Raw genomic sequence first — 23,167 nt, forward strand, 5'->3', positions numbered from 1 at the left:
TGGTAGGTGTGGAGCAATTGCTGCAAAGTACGAATACTTTCAGAACTGTTAATAGTTCATTTTTATCAATTATCAAAATGCAAAGTGAATGAACAAAAGAGAACTGTATGAGTTCACTCACACTGGCATATAACACGGCGGAGTGCTACCTGATGTGTTACCGGATAGCAATTGGCCCAATGTTATACTATGGGGCAGAGCAAATCTGTAATTATTTTCTCATGCCATCGCAGCATTCTGTGGGTGCATCCAATGATCGGATCACACACACCCATACAAGTCTATAGGTGCGTGTGAAACATCGGACTGCACTTGGATGACATCCGCGGACAGAGACAATGGAGAAGATGGAGAAATTAATTTCTCCGTCTTCTCCGCACCTGTGCTGTAATTCGCTCATACACCAAGAGGACACTGGGCTCAAATTCTGACATACAGACAATGTCATTAACAACCATCTTCAGCGTAAAGATGAACAAGGAGTCCTGGAAGTGATGATATGGCCCCACAGAGACATGATCTCAATGTCATCAAGTCTATCTGGGATTACAGGAACAGACAGAAGGATTTGCACAAACCTACATCCACAGAAGATCTAAGGTTAGTTCTCCCTGCTCAGTTCCTTCAAAGATTTATGTGCCAGTGAAGAATTGATACTTTGATGCTGTTTTAAAGACAAACAGTGCTCAACGCAAATATGGATTTGATTAGACTTCTCTTTTGTTCATTCACTTGACATTTTGTTAATTGATAAAAATAAAGTATTAGAACTTCTTTATCTGAAAAGCATTCTTACTTTGTAGCATTTTTTCCACACCTGACTAAAACTTTTGCACAGTATAGTATGATGAATCCAAATTGCTTGGAGACCTTTTTATTTCTCATTTTTAACTATCAGATTCTACATAACATTTATTCAGCTAGGAACATAAATGTTCATGCAGACCTCAACTAATATCCTGATAGTGGAAAATAGCAAGGCAATAGTCTAAACAATATAAACCTTTATTCACCTAAAATACTATATACTTTCAGAAACAATCATAAAAAATAAATCATCAGAAGAATAAAGCTGGTCATTCATAATAAATAGGTATCCGCCAAACTAGCTCTCCAGTCTGATTTGGCTGAGCGTTCCTATGTTCCCTGATGAAGCCACTGCCAGAATCTACAGGTGGCGGCTTATCTCTCCATTAAACAAAAGGATCAGGTGATTGAATTCCAACTACCTTATCCTTATGTACCCTGACATAATGTGGTGTAATGCTGTCATGTTGGTGACTCGCACAGTTTTTAAACTTCCTACTCACTACTGCACCGCTCTGCTCCTCCCAGTGTCAAACCATCTCGTTGAGCTGCTTAATGCAATACCTCCAGCACTGCTGCATCCACCTGGTGCTCGAGAATCTCCTCCCGGCTATAGGGTGGCACGGTCAGACTGCAGGAATTTAAATCACTGTGTCCACCAGAGTTTTGGTTCCCTGGCCTATTCACTGCCAGAAGTGGCTATATTAGGCAGATCCTCCCTCCAAACTTTGCCTAAGCTTTGGTCCTAGTTGCAGTTTGTTTCTAGTTCTCTTTCAAGGTGCACTATTGTTCTGACTCTCCTGTTTCTCACCGGCTTGTTTACTCGTTTTGTCTGACCTCTAATCTCCTGACCCCGGCTTTTGTATTTTGAACATGTACTCCCTGCCCCAATCTCAAACTTTCGGACCACATCTCTGTCTTCATCCTCGGAACCTCGTATTCTGCCTTTGACCCATTGGTCAGCTGCTGCAGGTCCAGGGACTGCCCTGGCGTGGCACCTGGTGACTACCCTAATGGCCCAAGCCTATCCTCACCATCAGAGGCCCTAGTAAAGACCAGGTAGTCACTTAGCCACAGCCCTCCAGGGTAAGACCAGACAGTGGCGCAGTGGGTTCACACCCACCTATTCCAGGATATCCAGCTTCAATGCAATAGTGCTTACTACTAAAGGTCCATTTACACCGACTGGCGGCACAAAACGACACCAATCAGCAACTTTTTTGCTGATCAGTGGTCATTTAAAAGCTTGTTTACAGTACATTTGGAGACCGCTGTACCAATGTTCACTGAATGACCTGTAAGATATTGCTTAGTGCACATAGGCTGCCATCTTTCTCGGCAGCACATGTCCTATTTACACAGAAAGTGCAATACTGAGAACAATGATATTTTCTGCAGCACAAAGGATCATTCCCCCTGACTCATTCATCAGGGGATTGGCAACCTGTTTATACTACAAGATCATTGTGAAAAGTGCGCTTGTTTCACGATAATCTTGATGGGTACATGGAATTTTAATCTCTCTACTGCCTAGCATTATCAATTTGAAAAAAGATGGTCACTTTAAACTATATTATATTATTATTATTATTATGTCTATCAATAAAACATGAAGTAATGGAATTCTTAGTGGTTTAAGGTTCTGAAGTTAAGATCATCCTGTCATGTTCTTGCAAAAGAAAGCTTTGTTTGGTGGGGGTTCAGGTGCACCAATCACTAAACTGAAGGGGCAGAAGCACTCAGTTGTGCTCTGTGCCCATTTGACTTTAATTCACTTTACTTGTTTCTCAATAACATGACTACTGTGCTCAATGTCACTATACTGCTTTATCATATGTCCCTTTTTGAAATACATGTATTGTATTTTCTGCTTTAGATCACTATAGACAGTTGCTTCTTCTGAATTTCTATTTTGATTCATCTTTGCTTTCTTTATCATGTGGAATATGTAAAAGAAACTTTTTATTACTTCTGCATCAAAATCAACATCTTGGAAGAGTCAGAGGTTGATTTCCTATTTCACCTTACGGTTCTCCTCACTGTTCTCATTTTCTTCCACTAGGTGGCGTGCAATTTACATGTCCACCATGTTGCACATTTTCGATGAGTGTCTTGGCAGGAATCCATTGATCTGTAACTTAACCTCTTCTCAATATTATACAGCTTTATATTTATTACAGGGCTGCATAATGTTTCTGTATTAGATAATTGAATGGGTACATTTTCTTCTTTAGGAAGAGTTTGAGCTATATAATTTTGTATATGTATTTACTCATTTATTTTTATTTTACTCATAGGAGTAAATACTATTATTTAAAGAGGTATCCACTACTTTATCATTGATGATGTATTCTTAGGATAGGTCATCAATGTCTGATCGGCTCGAGTCCAACACCCGGCACCCCCCCGCCGATCAGCTGTTATCTCTGTCGGCTGGCTGGAAGTAATTACTTACGGAGCTGGCCGTCTACTTGTAGTGGTCGAGGCAGGGTACTACACATCTGACTCCTTTTCAAATCAATAGGAGGCGGAGGTGTAGTACCCTGCGGCTGCCACTATCTGAAGACAACCAGCTCCGCAAGTAAACCCTTCCAGCTGGCGGCGGGCGCTGTCCACACTGATGACAGCTGATCAGCGGGGGTGCCGGGTGTCGGACCCCGTCCGATCAGACATTGATGTCCCATCCTAAGGATACATCATCAATGATGAAGTAGTGTTAAATATATCAGTAAACAGCTGGTTTTATTTCTTCTACTGTGCATAGCCTGATTTATAATTGATTTTTCATAGTTGTTAAAATGTAAATTATATACATTTTTCTAATCGAAATTTGACTATTTAAAGTGAACCTGTCAGCTGATTTATGCGGCCCAATCCATGTTTCAGCCACTGGCTGTGTTATCTCAGGGAGATATGTCTGACTCTGAAATGCTCCAGAGAGAAACATACTTTGAAAGCCGCCGGAGACAGAGAAAGCACTATAGACTAGTTGGACAGGCGGATCCCCGGTGGCTTCTCCTAGCCCTGGATTGACAGGTCTCTGTGCGCATATAGGTCGGAGCGTTTCACAGTCAAACATACCTTGAGATCATACAGTCAGTGCCTGACACACAAGCTGCCCTCGGATTGGACGGAATGTATCAGGTTCTTTTTAAGAAGAACCTGTCACCAGCTAATAAATGGACAGTTTTGGCTCTTATTTTATTCCTGCTGCTCCCCCGAGTATTCTTCTTTTTTTCTTTCAAATCTCCCACATGATTCCAGAGATATAGGTCTAATTCTTATGGTCTTTGCCAAGGGGGTGTTGCTTACCAGATTATCTAGGAGCATGTCTTTAGGCTGCTCTGTATTATTACCTTGAGAGCCATGCGCCTTGGTAAAGAACATGAAAAATAGCACTAAATAAAAAGGCTCATATCTCTTGGACCATATGGCAGATTTAAAAAAAAAATACTCAGTGGAGCAGTAGGAATAAAATAAGGGCAAAAACTGGCCACTTTTGACCGAGTGACAGGACCTCTTTAAGGGACTAAACGCCAGACTCCAAAAAGTCTATATAAATCTATACACAACAAACAATAGTGTAAATGGTTAAAAAGGTAGAATGCCTTAGTATTGAATACATCTTCACAACCTCTTGGCTCACGTCATACAACTGTCCTTATCACAATGATATACTGAAATAATAATATGTTCAGTGAGGGAACCAGACGCACCCAAAACAGCAAGATTTCAGAAAGCGTTCCCATGCAGCAAGATGCCAGATACACAAACAATATAATGGAGTGACGTCAGTTTTTAAAGACAATTTTCCCCCATTACACCTTACATGATGTATATTTTCCAGCACTCACATTCATAACCCGTGCTGCATGTCCATTAACACTACATTTCCAGAACAAGTCTTTGGTAACACTTCACTCTATTCTTGGATTGTGCGACACACTGAGAAATCATTTACATTCAATCTGTGAAATAATACTGAACCCAATCTGGAGCACTTAGAACGCAGAAATAAAGACTAAGAAAGTGGAACTCCACGTTAAAGGGACACTATTGCTTTAATTTTCCATTAATAACTAAAACGTACATCTAGTACAAGAGATATTGTTCTCCAGCGCCCAGCTATCTCCGGCAGATGTATAGAGAATGAATGGAGCAGATGAGTGCACGCTCCACCTCTGCTGTGGAGAGCATGAGTCCACGCTCCACCTCTGCTGTGGAGCAGATGAGTGCACGCTCCACCTCTGCTGTGGAGCGCATGAGTACACGCTTCACCTCTGCTGTGGAGCGGATGAGTCGACGCTCCACCTCTGCTGTGGAGCAGATGAGTCGACGCTCCACCTCTGCTGTGGAGCAGATGAGTCGACGCTCCACCTCTGCTGTGGAGCAGATGAGTCGACGCTCCACCTCTGCTGTGGAGCAGATGAGTCGACGCTCCACCTCTGCTGTGGAGCAGATGAGTCGACGCTCCACCTCTGCTGTGGAGCAGATGAGTCGACGCTCCACCTCTGCTGTGGAGCAGATGAGTCGACGCTCCACCTCTGCTGTGGAGCAGATGAGTCGACGCTCCACCTCTGCTGTGGAGCAGATGAGTCGACGCTCCACCTCTGCTGTGGAGCAGATGAGTCGACGCTCCACCTCTGCTGTGGAGCAGATGAGTCGACGCTCCACCTCTGCTGTGGAGCAGATGAGTCGACGCTCCACCTCTGCTGTGGAGCAGATGAGTCGACGCTCCACCTCTGCTGTGGAGCAGATGAGTCGACGCTCCACCTCTGCTGTGGAGCAGATGAGTCGACGCTCCACCTCTGCTGTGGAGCAGATGAGTCGACGCTCCACCTCTGCTGTGGAGCAGATGAGTCGACGCTCCACCTCTGCTGTGGAGCAGATGAGTCGACGCTCCACCTCTGCTGTGGAGCAGATGAGTCGACGCTCCACCTCTGCTGTGGAGCAGATGAGTCGACGCTCCACCTCTGCTGTGGAGCAGATGAGTCGACGCTCCACCTCTGCTGTGGAGCAGATGAGTCGACGCTCCACCTCTGCTGTGGAGCAGATGAGTCGACACTCCACCTCTGCTTTGGAGCAGATGAGTCGACGCTCCACCTCTGCTGTGGAGCAGATGAGATGAGATGCTTAGTTACACGCTCGGTGGCCCCCATTGGAGCATACATCCAAACTCCACCCCCTACAAAATGGGATTCGGACATATGCGCCGATGAGGCAATAAACTATAATGGTGCCAGCAGAGCTAACATGCGCTCTGTCGTTCATCATGTGGAGCCGGACACTCAGTCATAGTAGACTGCGTCTGGGTGTCCACCTCCAGTAGGTGTATATGCCCGAAAATGCATGGTAGAGGGCACCATTAGAGTCTATGGTTCTGCCGGCGCATGCGGCCAAATCCCGTTTTGCGGAGGGGTTTGGATGGATACCTTGATGGGGCCACTGAGCGTGTAGCTAAACGCAATGTGAAAGCACCCTTAGGCAAGGAGCACACTCTTGTAAACTCTTTACTAGAGCTTGCAGGAGCTGCTCTGATGTTGGCCAGATTGCTGGATGCCACCAGCTTCAGTGTCCCTGTGCATATCTCATGCTCCAGAAGCAAGGTTGTGTTACTTGGAGCATCTTAGAGGGCAGTTTCGGCCATAAGCGTCAGATGTGCCCAGGCAAGCAAGAAGCTGGGAGGCTGAGGGATAGTGCGTTTCTAAAAAGCATATATAAAAAGAACCTTTTAACTATAATAGTTATTTATGAAGTTTCAACATTTATTGGGTTACTCCCCTGCAGTATGACCTCCATTATTTTTTTCTTGGTGTGGCTGTATAACCTTGTTGAAGCTTGCTAGGCAGAAATTGGGGCTTTTAATTAATTTTTACTTTTTGTTCACGTTTTCTACTATTCACTGAAAATAGTTTAAATCAAGTGATAAAAAAAAATATGTGCAAATGTTTTAGCCAATTTTTGATTATGGAGACTTCAGCGTTAGTTATAGCTGTCAAGTCTATAACTGGCTAGAAAATGTATTATCCCAATCCACACTGCAGTACATTTGGTGCAAATATATGAAGCTGTATACACGCTTGGACTGGCCCACAGGAGAACAGGAGAATCCTCTGGTGGGCCCCTGTACAAGAATGGGCCACCACCCTCTTATATGAGCAGTACTTGGCACAATATACAGGTGCTTCTCAGAAAATTAGAATATCATCAAAAAGTTAATTTATTTCAGCTCTTCAATACCAAAAGTGAAAATCATATGTTATACAGAGTCATTGCAAACAGAGTGATCTATTTCAAGTGTTTATTTCTGTTAATGTTGATGATTATGGCTTACAGCCAGTGGAAACACAAAAGTCATTATCTCAGTAAATTAGAATAATTAACAAAAAACACCTGCAAAGGCTTTCAATTCGTTTAAAAAGGTCCCTTAGTCTGTTTCAGTAGGCTCCACAATCATGGGGAAGACTGCTGCAGTCATTGACACACTCCATAAGGAGGGCAAGCCTGCATTGCCTGCATTCTTCAGAGAATTGGTATATTAAACCACTACCTTGAGCCCGGAAGTGCTGCTTTGTGAATAATCTGACTTTTATTTCGACACTGCATAAGTCAGAGGCAGAGAAGGATGCAGAATGGTGGATAATGATTGACGTAGAGCAGATAATATAAGGGGCTATGCAGAACAGGAGATATGGCCATAATCACATTCTCTTGCACGTCTTAAAACTTCTTTGCTGGAAAGTACGGTGAGCTGACGTTAAATAGCTGCTTCTGGAGCTTGGATCAGATGCCAGGGGAAATCTATATCAATAAGTAATTGAATTCGCTTGTGACATGCATTCTTACCACTTTACTCAATTTGAGAAGTGCTTGAATACAAATATCTTTAGGATGCAGAGGCAATCAGTGTGAACTATGAGGACTTTGCCAAGTGCCATTAGTGGAAATTAGCAGTTGACAACATGAAAAGTACATCATGTAAAACTGGCGTATATTCTCTTGGAACAGAGGCAAGACATGGAGCCTACAATAAATAAACCTCATAGCAATTGGGTTTGCTGAATTTTAAAGTCTCAAAATTCAGCCTAAAGGGATTAAATATAAATCAACTCCAAAGCTGCAAATGCACTAAAGAGATCTGAGGCTTCCCAGATATTTCATTCAGATTTGGCTGTCTGGCCTGATCTTTTGGATTTAGTTATCACATTTTCTTAGTAAACAATTTGGCAATTAAGTAAAAGCAGCTCTACTGTTCCATGAAGCTGTTAGATATTCTATTCAGCAGCTTTTAATATTATAACCTACAGATACAGTGCAATGTAAAGTATTTTTTCCCCCTTGAACTTTTCTACCTTTTGCCACATTTCTGGCTTCAAACAAAGATATAAAATTCTAATTTTTTTGGGAAGAATCAACAATAAGTGGGACACAATCGTGAAGTGGAACGAAATTTATTGGATATTTTAAACTTTCTTAACAAATTCAAAACTGAAAAGTGGGGTGTGCAATATTTTTCGGCCCCCTTGAGTTAATACTTTGTAGCGCTGAAATTCTGCCCATTCTTACTTGCAAAATAGCTCGAGCTCATTGACGTTGGATGGAGAGCGTTTGTGAACAGCAGTTTTCAGCTCTTTCCACAGATTCTCGATTGGATTCAGGTCTGGACTTTGACTTGGCCATTCTAACACCTGGATACGTTTATTTTTGAACCATTCCATTGTAGATTTTGCTATATCTTTGGTCTCATTGTCTTGTTGGAAGATAAATCTCCGTCCCAGTCTCAGGTCTTTTGCAGACTCCAACAGGTTTTCTTCCAGAATGGATCTGTATTTGGCTCCATCCATCTTCCCATCAATTTTAACCATCTTCCCTGTCCCTGCTGAAGAAAAGCAGGCCCAAACCATGATGCTGCCACCACCATATTTGACAGTGGGGATGGTGTTTTGAGGGTAATAATGAGCTATGTTGCTTTTACGCCAAACATATAGTTTTGCATTGTGGCCAAAAAGTTCGATTTTGATTTCATCTGACCAGAGCACCTTATTCCACATGTTTGGTGTGTCTCCCAGGTGGCTTGTGGCAAACTTCAAACGAGACTTTTTATGGATATCTTTGAGAAATGGCTTTCTTCTTGCCACTCTTCCATAAAGGCCAGATTTGTGCAGTGTATGATTGTTGTCCTATGGACAGACTCTCCCACCTCAGCTGTAGATCTCTGCAGTTCATCCAGAGTGATCATGGGCCTTTCGGCTGCATCTCTGATCAGCCTTCTCCTTGTTCAAGATGAAAGTTTAGAGGGACGGCCGGGTCTTGGTAGATTTGCAGTAGTCTGATACTCCTTCCATATCAATATGATCGCTTGCACAGTGCTCTTTGAGATGTTTAAAACTTGGGATATCTTTTTGCATCCAAATCCAGATTTAAACTTCGCCACAACAGTATCTCGGACCTGGCTGGTGTGTTCCTTGGTCTTCATGATGCTCTCTGCACTTGAAACTGAACCCTGAGACTATCACAGAGCAGGTGCATTTATATGGAGACTTGATTACACACAGGTGGATTCTATTTATCATTACCAGTCATTTAGAGATCCTCACTGAACTTCTGGAGTGAGTTTGCTGCACTGAAAGTAAAGGGGCCGAATAATATTGCACACCCCACTTTTCAGTTTTGAATTTGTTAAAAAAGTTTAAAATATCCAATAAATTTCGTTCCACTTCACCATTGTGTCCCACTTGTTGATTCTTCCCCCAAAAATTAGAATTTTATATCTTTATGTTTGAAGCCAGAAATGTGGCAAAAGGTTGGAAAGTTCAAGGGGGCCAAATACTTTCACAATGCACTGTATATACAGGTAAAGGGCCAAGAAAAGGGCCAGAGAAAATATAGTTAAAAGAGAACCACATAAGTTATTATAACTTACATACTATTTACATAATTTAGCCAAGGTGCCCCAGTAGCGCCTCCATCCCTGGTCCCTGTTGCTGCACTTTTAGTCCTGTTGTAGGTACAGGACAATGTTTCCTGTGTCGACAATTGACCAAAACAGTTAAAGCAACCTTCCACCTGGGACTGAAAATAGACTAGACATTTCTCATGTATAGTCACCATAGACAGTGCCCTTTGTTTTCCCCCTCCCATTGCCTACTCTGATCGCCCCCACCCCTATTGCCTACTTTGCTCAAAGTAGCATTTTATTCCTTCTGCTTCCAAGATGGCCACCGCAGTGGCATGGGGAGTGCAGTGGTAAGTCTAAACCATGCCTCCTCTTCCTTTACTATCCTGCAATATAAAAATGGCAGGGGATGTGCAGATTAGACTTACCAATGCACCACCCATGTCACTGAGGTAGGTTTGGAAAGAATGGAATTCCGAGCTGAGCAATGGCGGAAGCAGAAGGCAAACAAAGGGCATCAGATTGGGGGACCACATGTGAAAAGTGTAGTCTCTTTTCAGTTCTACGGTGGAGGGTCGCTCTAAAGAAGATTTTTCATCAGTTGAGTATCAGGGCTGATTTTTATTTTTAATTCCTGCTTTCCATTTTAGAGACAGTGGCCTTGTAAAGTTTAGGTTATAATTTCTGAAAAGCCTAACTGGTGTTACCAGAGATTTTTCTGCGGGAGTGTACTACTTCTCCTGCATAACGTTGACCAATCATAAACAGGAGGCATCATGCAGAGGTAAAAAGAACCCCCAGCAAAGGGACAATGCAACAGAGTTAACAGCAGTGTGAGAGGAGAGCTGCAGACATGTTTGAAATGAAACAAAGCTCAGCTCTGCTGTACTGCTTCTTCCCCCATACAGACTACTGTGAGATAGAAGCTAAAAAAGTGTTAGTAATGACACTCATCTCTGCTTTACTCCAGGCGCTATGTAAGCACACACAGGTCCGCAGTGAGACCAGTGAGGAGATCCGACTGTTTGTCATTATAAAGCCTGTTCTAACCTATTGTGGGGCATGTTCTTTTCCACTTGTATGTTACTGCCTGCTTATGATTAGTCAACGTCATACAGGGGAAGAAATACACGCCCCAGAGAAGAGCATCTGGTAATGCCCAGTTGGACTTACCGTAAATTATAACCTAAACTTTAGAGCTAATATTTCCACAGCAGAGAGGAGAAAATAAAAAATATGCTTTATGCAGCTCTTCAGTTACTATTTCATGATAGAGCCAGTATATCATGCTCAACTTGGTAAAAGATCCTCTTTAATTAAGGGTGCCAGTTGGCTGCTAATTCATAAACTAAGCCAGACCCCTTTATAATGTATAAAAAAAAATGAAGGGGCTTATTTAGCTATTGAAATAAAGAAGCAGTGTCTGTGTTGAGCACAGGACCTTAAAGAAAGTGGCTAGAACCCAACCAAGATCTAGCAACTACCAGAAGATCAGGACATCTTGGCTAACAGAAATAAAGAAGTTAGAACTTTCTACTTACAGCTGATTTAAAGTATATTTTGTCTCTTGGAATAAGCCTTTAAAGAGAATGGCTTGAGGAACCATCCCTCACTTTTTTTTTTATTATTTAACTCTCATTTTGTCTGAGCTCTCCTGCCATTGCTGAGAATAAGAGGCCCTTAGTCCCCATTTTGGACTTGAAAACAGGACAAGAACGCACTGTCCTTCTTCATAAAAGTGAATGCAAGCATCAGAAATACTGAGGCCACTCTAATCTGAAAGAAACTGTATATGACAAGTTGAAATGCAACACAAAAGAACTCCATTGTCCCTTTATAGGAGCTCTCTGGTGGAATGCAGGTTATCTCAGGATAGTTTTACAACACAGTATCACATAACCAGCAGTGAGTGGAGAAGCCATAGTGACACAGCACTACTGGTACACCCTGTCCACCCTGTAAGGTAGACTTGTCTATTACTGGTTACCACCCTAATATGTCCTAGGAGTAACGTAAATTACTTGTGACATGAATTCAACTAAGAGCTGGAAATGAAAACAGGAATTGACAGTTTACTCATGATGGAAATCTCCATTTCTGATCCGATTACTGAGAACAATCACAGTCCATCAAATGTATTGCCATGTAGCATAGTGTAAGCCTACCAAATGTGTTCAGAGAAACTACAGAAAGTGTATATGCATATAAAATCTATAAAAGTATATATAGCATAGAACTGTAAAACACGTGAAAATATAGAGATATAAATAACAATGCAAAGAAAGACGAGAGAGAATGTCACAGAATAGGCAAGTATGTGAAATGTACAGCGACGTACACGGTGAGCTGAAAGGAGAGGTAAAAATACCGGAAGATACTGAACATACAATACAAGGTCAGGAACAATGACGAAAAAAGGACAAGATCTGATGAGGAGATGGCAATGACATAAAACTAATACATTAGAGGACTACATATAGTAATGTAAAATAGAAAATTATTACTTTCATTATTTCCTTATGGCTGTTCTGGGTCTAAAATAAAAAAAACACATCAAATTAATTCCTATATTAATGCCTATGACTTCTTTCCAGAAATCACAAACTGCGGGGGCATTGCCATATTAAGTGTATAGAATTAGTCTCTCCTTTCCCACATCCATGACATTCAACAGTTGGAAGTCGTCACATTCTGTGAAGTTGACTGGTTTTGAATAGCATCGATGTACTGTATTCAATACCAGCAGAGATCTTGAAAATGTCATAAAATTGAGACACAACTACACACAACTCTCATTCTGGTAGAATTGGCCATTGTCATGTTTGGCTATTCATTAGAATGACCAGTGGACAATACTGTAAGCCGCACCCTCTGCGGGGAAATGTATAGCCAACCTCAACGCGCGCTGATCGAAACAGCAGATGCCGACCATTGAGAGTAAGAGGGGGGCTTGTAACAGATTTTGGATGTCGTTCACAGAAAAAATACAGTGTTCAATATAACTCTCATACCAATACGCTGGTTGAAGATAAAGACGGCAATAATTGCAGCTATCATAACATAATGACAATAAGCTTTGATGTGTCACATTCTTATAACAGTCTATGCTGTTTTCAATGTCAACTAAAATGCAGCCTTCAAAAGCAATGTCTGTATGTGGGTATTTATTCCGCTTTATGAATATGACCCTTACAGGAACGGCACTACAGCCAGAAACCATTCAGAAATAAGACAGGCATGCAGCTTCTGATTTGCAGCTCTTTTGGCAGATTATTAGTTCCCATCACTGCACAATGGCTTTCATTTTAGTCCTTCCAGTCAGCCTAGCAATTACATCAATGGCTCACGAGACACTAGAAGATTTCTTAAAGACATAAAAGGCAGGAATTGGCAGTTTTGATCAGGAAGTACATCTTGGAAGCATTCACTGCAAACTTGGAAAGACTTAATCAGGCTCACATTGAAAATATATCCCGTTTTCCCAGGACTTTTAGATCCAGCACAATGACTGCTTAGTGTACATAATTGCCATATAGTAGTAAGCATAGTAAAGATACGCAGGCCACAAATATTCATCACGGCTTTTCTCCAACTGTATCCTGTAACTTATGTAGTATTTTCTGCTATTCCAAACGCGTTCATAATTAGAATATACTATTATTGCATGTGTATCCATCCTTTAGAACATTATGCATCGCTGCAGACTATGACTGTGCCATATCTGCAGCCGGTATTTTATGCCCCCAGTGTAATATTGTGTACAAGCGTGCACAACCTCTTCTACAGCATGCCTTCTCTGTCTTCCATAGACACATTCAAGTGTTTAGATGCTTTGATTGTCCTCCCTGAGGCAAACACGTACACTCCGTGTTCTGTCATGTTCAGCCATTGTCGCTATGTCTATTGGGTGCGTGGATCTTTCCCGTCCTTTGGAAATCCCACACTAGTGTCACAGCGGCCATACACAGAGAAAGCTGTCTGAAATGACCATAGTGTCATAGTGCCAGGGCGTGGCTACAGCTGAGCGGTGACTGATGCCGCACCTCTATGACCGAAAGCCGGAGGAATAAAGTTCATTTCCTGCCGGTAGATGGGTTTTCAGTGCAGCGGCCACACGGCATTAGAACGCTATTATTCTGCAGATTAACCCTAGATCGGCAAGTTAATAGCGTTTTTTCACGTGACAGTTCCCTTTAAATCGTGCCTCGCTGGCTTACTGGAGCAGCGGCACTTTGGTTGACAGCCTCTTTTGCGCACATACACTGCAGAGTAGGCTGTTAATCATTGTAGTGTGAACGCTGACTGTAACTGCTCCCTGCACTGCCCCGGTGACTGAAGAACAAAACTTCATTTTCTCCCTGTAGCTGCTGCCAGGCACACTATTTGGCCACGTTCACACATTCAGTATTTGGTCAGTATTTTACATCAGTATTTGTAAGCCAAAACCAGGAGTGAGTGATAAATACAGACGTCGTGACTGGTGACGTGTTTCTATTATACTTGTTCTCGGATTGTTCCACTCTTGATTTTGGCTTACAAATACTGATGTAAAATACTGACCAAATACGGACCGTGTGAACGTGGCTTTTACCACTACATCTACAGGTTAATAGCACTTATGGAGGTGGAAAATTCCCTTTAGGAACAACAGGACAATCTCAACATAAAGAAAGCTAGAGCACCATATATAGTCCACATAATGCCACCACATGACCAAAAAATGGGGCAATAATATGCCTTAAATCATCAAACACCAATGTATATTATATACTTCTATACCAAGTGCCATACAATGACCAGATAATTAAACTTGACCCAAGGCTTTACCAAAAACCACCCTGAGGAAGGTGGTGAAGGTTCTTGAATGAAAGCAGACCATTGCATTTGCTGTTTTTGCCCTCCATAAAACCCAGCGCTACCCACTTTGCAACGGGACATGGCTTCATGAAGCTCTACACATACATTGTCATATGTATTCTAAGAGAATCATGATGCAGGGGCTGATAGCCTGATTCCAGCGATGTGTTACTTACTAGGCTGTGTGCTGTTGTTTCAATAAAAGCAATGTTTTATCAGCAGGAGATTATCATTACAGAACTAGGTGTCTTGTGCCTCCTAGTCAACTGCTCTGTATAACTACACCCCCATCTCTGATTGTCCGCTTTCTGCCTTTCTGCACAGGAAGCTGCCAATCAGTGGTGTGGGCGGGATTATACAGAGCTCAGCATTCAGAGAACTGGTAAATCTGCAGCAGATAAAACAATGATTTTATCAAAATGACAGGAAGCAGCCCAGTAAGTGATATATCACTGGAATAAGAGACTCAACCCCTACATGATGCTGCTCTCAGATTAAATAGAAAAAACTGGTGACATTCAAGCTTAAGTAACACTACCGTATAGTGATCAGGTGTCTGTAGTAACTAGCTCATTATCATCATGTTAGAAGGGGATATAAGTAGCGGCACAATATAGTTACATTCTAAATGCTTTATGTTCACAAAATGAAATATTAAGACTGTAAGATATCGCTCCAGTTTTGGTTTAACTAGTTACAGGTATAATTGGTGTTTTATTTCAGAGCAAAGCAAGACTTGCAACAAAGAATTATTAATGCTACGTCTGCTTTTTCGGCAGAAGAGCAACTGATGCATGTACAGTACATACGTAGGTTTATTAAAAATAGATTTTCTATAAACTTGCAGTCTCATCTGAAAAGGTTTAGTAGTAGCTGTTGTACACCTGCCTAAAAGCAATGAAGAAGTGCACGTCACCGGTAAGGTCATGATGAAGTGGGGCACGGAGGCCAGAACACTTGGTGGAGACCACCATAGGACTAATTTTTAAACTCCCATAGAAATGAGCAGAGGACCCAGTTCCAAAGGTCACAGAGGTGGAATCTATATCGGTACATGAGCTGTGGATAGATACACGTCTGATAGAATACATCGGTAGTAATGACCTGCCGCGAGGTGTGAATTACCATCTAATTTACTATAATGGATTATGTATATTTATCCATGCTTATCATACACCGCCAACATTGTTCATAAGTAGATGAGCTTTTCGCATGTATAAGAATGTACTGTGCATACTGATCTGCCTTATGGTTTATACATTTAGGCTATAATGTAGTCGGCTGAGAGATGTCACATATTTACAGCCAGTGATTGCCTTTCTCTGCATATTTATAGTTAAAGGGGTTTCCGCTACTTTTATATTGATGACTTATCCTTAGGATAGGCCATCAGTACCAGATCAGTGGGGGTGAGACACCCGGTACCCCTGACGATCAGCTGCGATCAGTTGCACAACTGTACAGCACAACACTGTCAACTGACGGGTACAACACATCTGCCCTTGTTCAAAGGAAACATAGGTTCAACATGTTGCCACGCACCTACTACTGCATGTGGCATGCATTTATGGACGGGAACTGATCTTGTCACCACATAAAATGGATATTTACGTCTCAGGGTACATACATCTCCATTACTTTATCACTGCATTGAGATAAATGCTTAATGAGCTCAGCGTTACGTTTCCTTTGCACATAATGTATTTGTGACAATTGGAGAAACCAGTTTATGCACACAGTACCAGTTCAGGCTAAGTTAGTATTCCCTTATTCACATTTACGTCATTTGACATACGGTAAGGTTTTAATACTAGAGGTTAGGACCGCCCTAAATGGGGTCAACTTGTCGTGGTGGGAAGGCCTTTTTGTTTTTTTAATCAAAATTATGTTAATTAACTACCCCATATTATTTTCATGCACTATTACTATTGATTTATTTATTTAGTGCAGGGTATTTGCTCACTTTGTTCTTATCTTAGGTTTTGTCTGTTTAGTGGTAAGTGTGGTCATGCGCCTTACACGTTGCATGTATACCAACTTATGTTCCAATTCCTTGCTTTATGTTTTTGTGCTCGGTGCAAATAAGGACAGGGCAACCCTATTCTTTGAGCTGGACATTACGTCTATATAGCTCCCCATGGCTGGATGTCCATTAGTCGGGTCTCTGTCCTGCTCGGCCCTTATTGACATTTACGTCATTTGAAATATGGTAAGGTTTTAATTCTAGAGGTTAGGACCATCCCGAATAGAGTCACCTTGATGTGGTGGGATGGCGTTTATTTATTTATTTTTATCAAAATTATGTTAACTAAGTACCCTATGTTATTTTCATGCACTATTGCTATTGGTTTATTTATTTACTGCAGGGTATTTGCTCATGTTGTTTTTAGCTTTGGTTTTGTAAGTTAGTATTTTTCCATAAATTCAGAGTAGGTCTTTCCAAATGCAATCAAATTCCTGAACATCAGAACAAACTTCTCAAAGGGTTACACAGGTAATAGGAAAAACATTTTTTTCTATCCCTTTTCTTCCGTCCACAATAAGTCACTGTCAATTCAGAAACGTCACATTTGCTTAAATGAACTGATGCGCAGAAACCTGAGCTGACAGCAATCCCATGTGTATGATCAGCCTTAATCTCGTACTGATCAGTTTCACCAAAGTAATACCCCTTAAAGCTGCATTTACAATGACAGATAATTGAGAACAAGTGTTCTTAAGAACGTTTATTTCACGATTGTCTTTCAGTGTAAATAGGCTGCCGAACACCCGATGAATGAGCAAAATGCTCATTGTTCATTGTGTGAAATGATCTTTTGCTCAGTGCAAAAAAAACATCATTCTCGGCAGTGCAACATCCTGTGTAAACAGGACTCACACTGCCGGGAACAATAGCAGCCGATGTGCACTGAGCGATCTATTACAGACTGCTCAGTGCGCATCTTTTACTTTGGTCTGCCTGTAAACAGACTATTAAACAGCCGCCAATGGGTAATGGTTTAGTGCTGCCAGTAGATCCGTGTAAACAGACCTTTAGGGTTAGTGCCCACAATGCAGATTCGATGCGTTTTTGCATCTTCCTGGCAGAAAAAAACACATGCAGATTTACATGCGTTTTTTTCTGCCAGGGAGAAGAGTTTTTTCCGCGTTTTTACATGCGTTTTCACATGTGTTTTTTCAAGCGCTTTTCCAAGCGATTTTGAGCATCACTTGGAAAAGTGCTTGACAAGTTGGTCACACAATATAAATCCATGCAACTGGCATGGATTTATATTGTGTGACCAACTTAGATGCTTTAAATGCTGCATCTATTGTAAAAAGAATTAAAAAGTTAAAAATAAAAAAAAAACCTGTATACTCACTTCTCCGGTCTCCTCCTGGCGGTGATCCTCTTTCCTTGGCGTCCTGCGGTGTTCTGGCAGGACCTGCGGTGACGTCATTTAATCAACTGATGGTCATGCAACCGCTGACGTCAGCGGTCAGCTGATTAAATCACACGACCATCACCTGAAAGCTGACGTCAGCGGTCGCATGACCATCAGTTGATTAAATGACGTCACCGCAGGTCCTGCCAGAACACCGCAGGACGCCGAGGAGAGAGGATCGCCGCCGCTGCTTTTCAATGTTCGTCAATGTCCGTGAATTTGTGGCGTAATCGCAGTAGAAATGGTCATGCTGCGTTTTGCAACGCAATGCGAATTCGAGCTAATTAGCGCATCATGTGCACATCCGAATTCACATTGCTTTGCATGGCAGACTGTTTTACAAGCATTGTCGTGGCCGTAAAAATGCAGAAAAAACAGTACAACGGTGGGCACATAGCCTTATCCAACAGATTAGGGCTTACTGATCTTTTGTTCTACTGCAGATAGGTCACAGCATGAAGGCTTCTGTGCAGCCAGGAAAAATAAAGCTAAAGAAAAGGAGATTTAAGGCTTTACCACAAGTCAATTTCTATCCACAAACAGTGGCAATTGCCAATCCAATCAGCTAATGATTGAGCATTTTACTTGATGTTCGACAATTAGCAGCGCATGTAAATGGGCGTTAGGGCGCAGTCAGACGGACATATAATACGGTTGATGATCGCATCGCAGTGCACAGACTGGCCGACACCCTCCTGACCTGAGCGTGACAGCGTCATGTATTTCTATGCAGCTGTCAGGCTCGGGTCAGGAGAGGTGCCATCCAATCGGTGCGATTGTTGGCTGTTTTATACGTTCATCTGACTGTGCCCTTAAAGTAGTTCTCTGGCCTTAGGCTACAGGTCTGCAGCCACTCTACGTGATTGCATACTTGCCAATCCTCACAGCGTGCACACTGCACACTGTAAGGATTATCAAGTGCCTGTGCAGGGAGCGGCGGGAGCGTGACCGCAAGTATACGATTTTGCATACATACAGCAAGTGCATTGACAGAGGCCAGACACGTCTAGTGGGAATGTGGCCAGAAGTATGCAAATCGTAGACTTGCTGTTCCAAAACTGCCTGCTCCGGCATCGGCACCAGGGAATCCTCACAGAATACAGTGTGCACGATGTGAGGATTCACAAGTCTGCAGTCACAGAGTGACTGCAGGTAAGTATAGTAGGCACTCAACGGTGAAAGTGGGTGGGTGATTAAGGTTAGAAAAAGTCCAATATGAATAGACAAGATACCATGGCACATTCAAATTTGGATGTGCATGGTATCTTTTCTATTCTATTCATAGAGTGATGGCAGACTTGTTGCCTAAGGCCGGACAAACCCTTTAAGGTAGGAATAACTATTGATAGTTTTGTGTGATTTTCTGTATTAAATATTACATTTTTTGCTTGCTTATTTTTTGTATATAATCTTTCTTTTCGGTTTCTATAAGCACTGAAACTTTTATATTAAAGGAATTGTCTTTTAAAGAGAGACCGTTTCTTGTGGCATGACCAGAATGTCAATGCTGCAGCATGGAGGAACAGGAAGTCAGGACGTCGGCAGGTAATGCCAGCAGCAGGAAGGAGGAGCTGCACCAGTCTAGTCGATGAGTTCCATTTTTTTTTTTTAACAACCCTGGGACCATTTATAAAGTAGTGGACAATCCCTTTAAAACGTTAATAACTTTGGTATGCTGTAAATAATCCATATCCTTTCATGGGGTCTTTAGTCCTTCGACAGCTGGATAACAGTTTGTGGTGTTGGTCTTATCACCTATATTCTAACAGTGGTATCAGCAGGGTGTATATCTTAGGTGTGCGGACTGTGTTTGTTCACTGTATAGATGATATCCAATTTGAACAGACTGTAAGTTCACCAAAAGAAATAGGTTAACCCATTGCAGTCTTACCCATCTCCCATGCTTGGAAAGTGGATGTGCGCCAAAACAAATGTTAAAAGGGTACAAAAACCAGGAAGAGCGGTCTTACCTTCTAGCAAATCTCTTGCCAGACCAGGTTCAGCCCCTGTAGACCGAACAAAGTCTGACAGGACTGAGTCCATATCCAGAGTCATGTGATCATGTAGTGACGCTGCTCGCCCAGCAGCAGCAGCAGGAGCAGAAAGTGGTCACTAAAAAGATTCCATCTAAAATACAAGAGGAAAAACAAACATCTTATTAAAATCATTAGATTTCTTATTATAAGCATACAGCATTGAATGAGGTTGAAATATTAGATATATTTAATAATGAACGTGAAAGTGCTAGTATTAGAAAATAAAAGTCAAAGGGTATAAATTAAACATAGATGCCAAGTAGTTTAAGTGGATGAGGCTGTCACATGGTATAAAATTATGCTAGCGCAAAGAATGTGACAGTCTCAACTTTCTTTTCTGTGTTTTCTTCCTTATATATGTGGTCTTTTACACATCAAGTAGATTAAAAAGCATTGGTTTAAGCTTTTGCATTAAGAGACAAACATTAAAGGGAACCTCTCATGTTGTACATGGTGTTTGTATGAATATGAGTCCAGTGGGCGGTCCTACTCAGTGACTGACAGTCTTCCCTGTATGACACTACATGCAGAGATAGCTGTCAATCACTGAATAGGACCGCCCACTGGACTCATGCATTCAAAAACTACAGATTCCAATGAATAAAGTGAAAGTTTTCATAGTTTCATAGACATAAGTCAATAGAGTTCAACCTACAGCCTAACATGTTTCACAAACTTTTCCCACTAAAATCTATATCAATCTGATCAAGTCCTCCTGGCTCTATAACTTTCTGCTTGTAAATCAGACACCATTTTCAACATGACAGGTTCCATTTATGGTAATAGCTTGTGACATGTCCATTTGAGGAAATACATATAGTCATCATTACATAACAATTCTATAGAAGCTTTTTCTTTGAACTCTTTGTTGTGCTTCCCCTCCGTTTTTCCACCTAGAAATGCTGAATAAATTTTAAAAAAATCACATTATCAGTTAAGGGTGTGTCCCTGTCCAATCAGGACTGAGTGTGCCAGACTGAAGGGTAGAAATGGTAACACCCAGTTGTCAATTTTATTAGAAATATTCAGAAGGAATATCAGAGGAACAACACAACACAAAGCTCAAAGAAGAGATGCTCCAGAATTATAGGAAATATACTTTACTTTGAAAACAGACATATCAGGAGTGGAAACAGGTACTTTTAAAAGGCAAGAAATCAATATTTTGTACTATTGTGTCGACAGCTACTAAGCTGATGTGTGTCTCCATGGTTACAGACTACAAAGCCAATGTGTAGTCAGATACCTCCAGCCTTAAGCATATTTTATCTTCAGATACTAGATAGTAAAATTGTCATCAGTCAAGCTCTGACTGATTTTCTTGTGTGGAAATTCCAGTATAACTCCGAATGCATTCACTGCAGCAATGGTAACAGAATAGAGGAGGACCACGGGACTGGCAGTGTTGGGTCGCTGAGTCCACGTCACCAGACATCGGTTGTTTTGTTCCAGTCTGCGTTTCCTACTCTATGTGGCAATAGTTCGAAAGAGAGCTACATTTTTAGATTTTTATGAAAAACATGGTAGGTAATTTACTTTTCTCATATTCACCAATGTCACACTGTGCCCAAAAATTGGGAAATCTATGGCAAAATTTATACGCAAGAAAACATAGGGCTTGATTCACCATTTGTACCCTTTATTATTATTTTTGCACTGTGCGATCTACCCATTTACTTCCAGTTATTTGGGTATTTTTCTTGTCTTTGGTTTTTCTCTGTCTAATGGCCTTGTGTGAACATGCATTTACATTTTGCATGCACATCAATTTAAGTTTCAGTTCAGACCTCCAGGTTTCTTTGTAGTTCAGTATGCTTTAGTGCATATAAAAGGGTGTGGCCGCCCTTTGTCTGAGCTGAGACGCTTATTCTGCCTCGGGTCTATGCTTATACTAGGGATCCAGTCTCTCTGCCCTTGTCCATATGTATATCACTTGACAAATGGTAAGGTTTTTAATATTAGAGAGTTAGGACTGTCCCATAAGGGTTGCCGTGATGTGGCAGGATAGCTTTTACATTATTTTGATCAAAATTACGTTAACTAAATACCCTTTATTATTTATTATTATTTTTGCACTATGGGATCTACCCATTTACTTTCAGTTAGTTGGGTATTTTTCTTGTCTTTGGTTTTTTTTGAAGGGTAGAAATGGTAACACCCAGTTGTCAATTTTATTAGAAATATTCAGAAGGAATATCAGAGGAACAACACAACACAAAGCTCAAAGAAGAGATGCTCCAGAATTATAGGAAATATACTTTACTTTGAAAACAGACATATCAAGAGTGGAAACAGGTACTTTTAAAAGGCAAGAAATCAATATTTTCTACTATTGTGTCGACAGCTACTAAGCTGATGTGTGTCTCCATGGTTACAGACTACAAAGCCAATGTGTAGTCAGATACCTACAGCCTTAAGCATATTTTATCTTCAGATACTAGATAGTAAAATTGTCATCAGTCAAGCTCTGACTGATTTTCTTGTGTGGAAATTACAGTATAACTACAGAATGCATTCACTGCAGCAATGGTAACAATAGTGGAGGACCACGGGACTGACAGTGTTGGGTCATTGAGTCCACGTCACCAGACATCGGTTGTTTTGTTCCAGTCTGCGTTTCCTACTCTATGTGGCAATAGTTCGAAAAAAAAGCTACATTTTTAGATTTTTATGAAAAACATGGTAGGTAATTGTTACTTTTCTCATATTCACCAATGTTACACTGTGCCCAAAAATTGGGAAATCTATGGCAAAATTTATACGCAAGAAAACATATAGGGCTTGATTCATAGAATCATAGAATGGTAGAGTTGGAAGGGACCTCCTGGGTCATCTGGTCCAACCCCCTGCTCAAAGCAGGATTCACTAGATCATCTCAGACAGATGTCTGTCCAGCCTCTGTTTGAAGACGTCCATTGAAGGGGAACTCACCACCTCTCGTGGCAGCCTGTTCCACTCATTAATCACCCTAACTGTCAAAAAGTTTTTTCTAATATCTAATCTGTGTCTCCTCCCATTTAGTTTCATCCCATTGCTTCTAGTCTTTCCTTGTGCAAATGAGAATAAAGATGATCCTTCTACAATGTGACAGCCCTTGACATATTTGTAGACAGCTATTAAGTCTCCTCTCAGTCTTCTTTTTTGCA

The 23,167-nt window shown here is 41.4% G+C and overlaps 1 protein-coding gene across 4 annotated transcripts in view; it reads right to left on the reverse strand.

Moving 5' to 3' along the window:
* The window catches only part of OTUD7A (OTU deubiquitinase 7A), a 316,185-nt gene that overhangs the window by 117,279 nt on the left and 175,739 nt on the right, over positions 1–23,167 (reverse strand). For all 4 annotated transcript variants that reach the window (XM_073652917.1, XM_073652916.1, XM_073652915.1 and 1 more), the window contains one exon: positions 19,956–20,112. In XM_073652917.1, the coding sequence (XP_073509018.1) occupies positions 19,956–20,040 (85 nt within the window). In that variant the 5' untranslated portion in view covers positions 20,041–20,112. The remainder of the gene's footprint in view (positions 1–19,955; positions 20,113–23,167) is intronic.

The sequence above is a fragment of the Phyllobates terribilis genome, unplaced genomic scaffold (assembly GCF_046119375.1).
Source record: "Phyllobates terribilis strain yellow unplaced genomic scaffold, ASM4611937v1 Scaffold_11__3_contigs__length_659146591, whole genome shotgun sequence".
In the NCBI taxonomy this organism is placed as follows: Eukaryota; Metazoa; Chordata; class Amphibia; order Anura; family Dendrobatidae; genus Phyllobates; species Phyllobates terribilis.